Consider the following 7,233-nt stretch of genomic DNA (forward strand, 5'->3'; position numbering starts at 1 on the left):
TTAAATTTTTAATTAAACCCGTTTGGACATTTGGGTTTTGGGATTCGGGTTATTTAAACTGGAACCAGAACGAATAAAGTCCATGTTGAAAATTGGAGTTCTGAATTCATGAGAGAGAGGTAAGTTCTGCTTCCTATCTCGTTTTCAGGTGTTGAAGTGCTCGATCCCCCAGTAACTCCGTGCCTGATGTCTATCCACCTGTTGACCTGTGGTGACCGGTACCTAGTACCTACTTGATGATACTGTTATCATAATCTATCAGTGTCATTGTCATTATTGTAAATTAGAGTGTAGATATCTTTCCCCTGTGCTTCCTTTACCCAAACGCTCGAGGTAAGCACATACATGAAACTATCAGGATCAGATAACATGAATGAAGACTCCAGTGCCAAGAGTGTGAATGTGACGGGGATAGAACCCGCTCGAGGTAAGCACATACATGAAACTATCAGGATCAGATAACATGAATGAAGACTCCAGTGCCAAGAGACTGTTATCATAATCTATCAGTGTCATTGTCATTATTGTAAATTAGAGTGTAGATATCTTTCCCCTGTGCTTCCTTTACCCAAATTTTAGATCATGATTGTAACCGAACAATTGGATTTCTACACGAGTGTTGGTCTGTTTTTACCTTTGACATTATTCATTGTGTTATCTTTAAGTCTATCCAAACATAAGAAACACACAATCAATGTTGATGCATTGATTAACAACTGGACTCCCGAACCAATTGTGAGCAAGGCAGAAAAATTCAAAGATGTTTCATCAAAGTATGTTGTAGACCAAAAGTCTGGATATATTGTAAACATCAATGGTATTCCATGTATTAACTTTGCTACCCACAATTATTTATCATTTGTAGAAAACCCAGACATTGAAAAGTGTGCAATAGATTGTATTGATAAGAATGGTGTTGGCTCTTGTGGACCAAGAGGATTTTATGGCACCAATGTTGTTCATCTGGACTTAGAGAATGACATTGCAAGTTTTATGGGATTAGAAGAAACAGCACTTTATTCATTTGGATTTTCTACCTCAGCCAGTGCTATTGCAGCATACGTTAAAAGAAATGATGCTGTGTTTGTTGATGAAAACATTAACTTTGCTATCCAAACAGGATTGATAGCATCCAGATGTAAAGTTCAATATTTTAAGCACAATAATATGCAACATTTAGAAGAGTTATTGAGACAGCAGGATGAAAGAGATACATTGAACAGTAAGGTGACTAAGAAATTTATAATTGTTGAAGGTGTGTATATGAACTCTGCAGACATATGTCCTTTGAAAGATATTCTCAGTCTACGCTCTAAATATCAAGCCAGGATATTTGTGGATGAGAGTGTGTCATTTGGAACTCTTGGATCAACAGGTCATGGTGTGACCGAGTACTTTGGTGTTTCAACGGAGGAAGTGGACATGATCATTGGAAGTTTAGAGCATGCTCTAGGTAGTGTTGGAGGATTTTGTGTTGGCAGCTCTTACATAATTGAACATCACAGATTATCAGGCTCTGGGTATTGTTTCTCTGCATCTCTGCCACCATTCTTAGCAGTAGCAGCAAACAAAGCATTGCATTTGTTGAAAGCAAACCCATCCTTATTAACAAAACTGAGAGAAAAATGTAATACAATGCATTCACTTTTATCTCAACATAAAGTGACACAGCGGTTTCTTGTTCAAGGTCATAGAGATACTCCTCTTAAATATTTGTACTTGCAGAAAAGTGATGATGAAGTTGCATCCAAGAAGCTATTGCAAACTATTTGTGACATGTGCATTCAAGCTGGGTTTGCTATCACTTGCCCTTCACACTTGGACCAGGAAGCAAAAAAGCAAAAACCTAGTATTAGAATCACTTGTAACATTTCTCATACTGAACAAGATATGAACTCTCTCATTGAAACCCTATGTAAATCTCATGACATAGCTGTTCAACCTCTTAATGTGTGATTGTGTAGTTTTGTATTAAGCATTTATTTTAGCTTCATGTCTCCCCAGCTAGGTTTTAACATAAGAAAACAAGTTGATGGATTTTTACTTTCTATTACTTTTTTATTATTATATTTAATACTTGTACTTTTTCCCAGTACATTTATGTAATAGTGAAATTTACCTGTCAAAGGTATGCCACTTTTAAGGTTAAAGTACATACCTAATTATTATGTTAAAGTTATCTAATTGTAACTTATATTATATCTCAATGTACTCTTATATTGCAAATATGTAGGTACCTACACAATAAAGTATTCCATTCTCAATTTTTACTTTTTTACCCCTCAGGGGTTACAAAAAAAAGTATTTTTTCTTTTTAAATACATATTAGATAGATGCCCTTGGAAAATAGGTAGATGTCTATGCTTGTACAGTGTACAAACATGATCGGCTGATATTATGACCTTGCTCCGATGCTCCGATAATACATAATACAAATGAGAAGCAGTACCCTAACACATATCTATAATGTATGTAAGTATTAATCATTAATGGCATGAATACTCAAAAATTTTAAGTACAAATAGTCGGTAGTGCGTCTGCCTTGTAAGCGCTAGGCCGCGGGTTCGATTCCCGCCCGGGGCGGATTTTATCCTGATGGGATAATGTTCGAGACAAGCTCCGGCTACTATCAACAACAGTATAGATCTGCGTGGGAACAAGTGCCCGAGTTCAAAGGTAAACAATACTAACACTGATGCTGACTACAGCTGTATTTTCCTCTCCACATATCGTTGAAAACAAAACTTCAACACCTTGGTCGCCAAAGTGTATTCCATGGTGTTTACCCACGGCCCCCCTATATGAAAACATTTCCCTTACCATGAGAGACGGACTCTTTAATTCTTGGAGTTTTTCCATCAAACAAATAGGTAGCAAAATTTCACTCAGAGGCCCCTCTTTCAGATAATCATTGCAAATACATAGTGTCCCGTGGCAGCCAATGTGGTCGAAATGTTACTTTTGTTCGACATGAATGCTTGTCACACATCCCACCCTATTATTATGTTTATGTATTGTCATGAGGATAATCAGGAGGGCGCGGGTTCAACACCCGTCGATGTATGCAGTTTAATCCTTACCGCAAGGTCTCACCTGGGGGCCCCCTTGGTCAATAGATTGACGTTGGGTAGTAACTTCCTTGGCCGAGTTGGTATCACACTAGGTTTGCATGCCTGAGATCCCGGGTGCGATTTCCGGAGGGGTCAAAGTTTTTTCGGCTCTGTGTTTGGAGTTCGGAATGCACTCAGCATGATGAGGAAAATTGAGTATGTAGTCCGTTTGTATGCTTTAATTATAAAATGAGGCGCTAGAAAGTACACAATTGACCGGTTTTACTTATTCCATCTGTAGGTTCTCAAAGCAGCGCAGCAGACTTGTACACGGAGTCCTCATTTGACAACATGTCTCCATTTGATACTGACGCAGATATTGCTGCATTGGAGCCTGTATCTGAATGTACAAGTAGTAATAATAAGAGTAAGCCACGTGGTGTCAGGACAAGCTCCGGCTACTATCAACAACAGTATAGATCTGCGTGGGAACAAGTGCCCGAGTTCAAAGGTAAGCAATACTAACACTGATGCTGACTAGAGCTGTATTTTCCTCTCCACATATCGTTGAAAACACCTTGGTCGCCAAAGTGTATTCCATGGTGTTTACCCACGGCCCCCCCTATATGAAAACATTTCCCTTACCATGAGAGACAGACTCTTTAATTCTTGGAGTTTTTCCATCAAACAAATAGGTAGCAAAATTTCACTCAGAGGCCCCTCTTTCAGATAATCATTGCAAATACATAGATAGTGTCCCGTGGCAGCCAATGTGGTCGAAATGTTACTTTTGTTCGACATGAATGCTTGTCACACATCCCACCCTATTATTATGTTTTCAAGTACCCGCTAAGTAAATGAGCAAATTATATGTATACCTACTATACTGAGGAGGTTAGAATATATGATGTACTACTCTGTCAATTAAGTACCAGGACTGTAGTTGTAATTCGAAAAGTATTTAACTAAATGCCCGAATTTCTCTATCCACCTTCGAAGTATTTCCTATTGACTTGAATGTTAGCGTTAGGTAGCGAATAATCCGATCATAAAAGCACTCATAGCCAATTTTAGGGGCGTCCCTCAGTTTTATTATCGAATTTCGCTTTACGCCCTATATGGACTCGAAACGACGTCCACAGAGTGGCAATTTCAATCTATGATACAGTAAAAAGTCCACAAGAACTGTGTCTGACAAATAAGGTGCTTGATTGATGGTTTTTGTTAGGTTTTGGCCAAAAAAATCGCCTATAGTGGTGGCTGTGTGGGACATCTTTCTGCATGAAATTCAAGCCGGGCTGAAACTTTTCTCATGCCCAAATTATTGCTTAAAAACTTTACGAGCGGATCTCATAAGGACATGTCTAGAGCATATGCAATGTGTCCTAAAGCCTAAATTGCGATTTTCTCGGACCCTTTGTTGTACTTTCCTACATTATCGGGCGTACAAAAGGAAAAATGTCTTCTAGGAAGGGGGTAGTCATTAACCACTCCTGAGTAAGTACGGTTTTGAATTGCATCGTCACGATTCGTCATTAACGATTGTCGAACAGGAAAACTCTGTTTGGAATGATCAAAAATTTGGTTACTAGTGTCGAAAACAGTAGGTATACCAACACATGCAAGATGGATTTTTTTTTTTTTTTTTTTTTTTAGAGGTTGGACAGACGGTAACTGTAAACTCGCTATGGTCTTATCGTCCCTAAACGAAGAGAGAAGGAAGACAGGATAGCGAGAAAGCAGCCGTTCCGAGAACGACATTATCCCCATCAGGATAAAATGCCGCCCCCCCGGGGGGGTGAATCAAACCCGCGGCCTAGCGCTTACAAGGCGGATGATTGATGGCAGCAAATGTGATCACATTTGGCTATAAATTGAAATTCAAAATATGTCCTATTTGCTGGTGGATATATCTCATTAATCATGAGATGTGTCCACCAGCAAACTCAATTTGAAATTTATTTAACCTATATGAAAAATATGTATACTTAAAATGTCAAATAAAAATTACAATTACAAACCCATTATTGATCAAAAGGGTAGCTACATATGTATTTCATGTTGATTCGTAAGATTCCTTGACAAAACAATTCATGCTGTCAAAATCGTACCACGTGACCGAAAAATGGCGCTCAAAGTTAACGCGTTTTCGCGTTTATCTCGGAAGATTCAAATCGGATCATAAAAGTTTTAGACAAAATACTTACTTTTAACAATTGAATAGCGAATCGAAACCATGCACCAGTTCCCAACAGATCACTGGGGTTAAGCAACGTGATGTGAGATTGATATCTGGACGGCTCTGTAAACAACTTGTATTTTTCCTTCTTTTTCCAGTTATCTACCACCTACTCTACGTTTGTGTAACCACAATATCTAAGAGCACGAACATAAAAATAAATTATAGGGTCATTTGCTAAACTGCATAAGTGAAACCATTCTCCTCAGAAAATTATTCAGTTGTCAATATGTTACGTCGAACACAGAAGAGAAAAAACTTCAGGGGTAAAATGTCGGATATTATTCGAAAAGAATTACAATCGGAATCTGATGATTACTTGGAGGATGAGGATGAAGATTTTCTTGGGGTAAGTCATGTCATCTTGAATGATGAAGATGTGTTTGGATAGGAATAACAGCTGGCCCAGCCTCAGTAGATCAGAGATAATACGTTGAACTTGTGACTCGGAGACCAAGTGATGATGAGGATGAAGATTTTCTTGGGGTAAGTCATGTCATCTTGAAGGATGAAGATGTGTTTGGATAGGAATAACAGCTGGCCCAGCCTCAGTAGATCAGAGATAATACGTTGAACTTGTGACTCGGAGACCAAGGGTTTGAGCCTCAGTAGCAAGATAAAAAATTGTGAACATTTAAGAGGTTCATTTCGAGATGCCAGCCTAGTTAGCTTGGAACGGCTGACTCTTCACTTTCGGAACGATAAGACCTTAACAGTTACAATTTCCTCTAATAAACTTTTTTTTGTCTGCAAAGTGGCTCTCAGCTCCAGAGGTTTTTTGTCTTCCATTAAGAAAAAACGTCAGCTTCCTCTTCACCAAATGAGAATGATCTCAAAATAATTCACGAGACTCTACAAAAGTGATATTGTGTTGACTAGTCTTCACATTGTAGATGGGATCAAACCTTAGCGGCTCTCAGCTCCAGAGGTTTTTTGTCTTCCATTAAGAAAAAACGTCAGCTTCCTCTTCACCAGATGAGAATGATCTCAAAATAATTCACGAGACTCTACAAAAGTGATATTGTGTTGACTAGTCTTCACATTGTAGATGGGATCAAACCTTCATTAACTAAGTAATAGGGACTTATACAGTTCCTGCAATCATTGCACATTGGTTTAAAATTGTGTTGTATGTCGTTATTCCTCAGACGCACAGTAAATCAAAACGACTGTGTAGGGACTTACATATACAGTTCCTGCAATCATTGCACATTGGTTTAAAATTGTGTTGTATGTCGTTATTCCTCAGACGCACAGTAAATCAAAACGACTGTACATGAAACTATCAGGATCAGATAACATGAATGAAGACTCCAGTGCCAAGAGTGTGAGTGTGACGGGGATAGAACCTGCTCGAGGTAAGCACATACATGAAACTATCAGGATCAGATAACACGAATGAAGACTCCAGTGCCAAGAGTGTGACGGGGATAGAACCCGCTCGAGGTAAGCACATACATGAAACTATCAGGATCAGATAACACGAATGAAGACTCCAGTGCCAAGAGTGTGACGGGGATAGAACCCGCTCGAGGTAAGCACATACATGAAACTATCAGGATCAGATAACACGAATGAAGACTCCAGTGCCAAGAGTGTGAATGTGACGGGGATAGAACCTGCTCGAGGTAAGCACATACATGAAACTATCAGGATCAGATAACACGAATGAAGACTCCAGTGCCAAGAGTGTGAATGTGACGGGGATAGAACCTGCTCGAGGTAAGCACATACATGAAACTATCAGGATCAGATAACACGAATGAAGACTCCAGTGCCAAGAGTGTGAATGTGACGGGGATAGAACCTGCTCGAGGTAAGCACATACATGAAACTATCAGGATCAGATAACACGAATGAAGACTCCAGTGCCAAGAGTGTGAATGTGACGGGGATAGAACCTGCTCGAGGTAAGCACATACATGAAACTATCAGGATCAGATA

General features: G+C 39.1%; 1 protein-coding gene across 1 annotated transcript; it reads left to right on the forward strand.

Moving 5' to 3' along the window:
- The first annotated feature begins 546 nt into the window (after positions 1-546).
- Positions 547-2,025, forward strand: LOC103520849 (serine palmitoyltransferase 1). The gene has a single exon (XM_008485946.3). The coding sequence runs from the start codon at positions 583-585 to the stop codon at positions 1,954-1,956; it is 1,374 nt and encodes a 457-aa protein (XP_008484168.1). The 5' UTR covers positions 547-582; the 3' UTR covers positions 1,957-2,025.
- Positions 2,026-7,233: the final 5,208 nt, after the last annotated feature.

The sequence above is a fragment of the Diaphorina citri genome, unplaced genomic scaffold, assembly GCF_000475195.1.
Source record: "Diaphorina citri unplaced genomic scaffold, Diaci psyllid genome assembly version 1.1 scaffold4174, whole genome shotgun sequence".
Lineage (NCBI taxonomy): Eukaryota > Metazoa > Arthropoda > Insecta > Hemiptera > Psyllidae > Diaphorina > Diaphorina citri.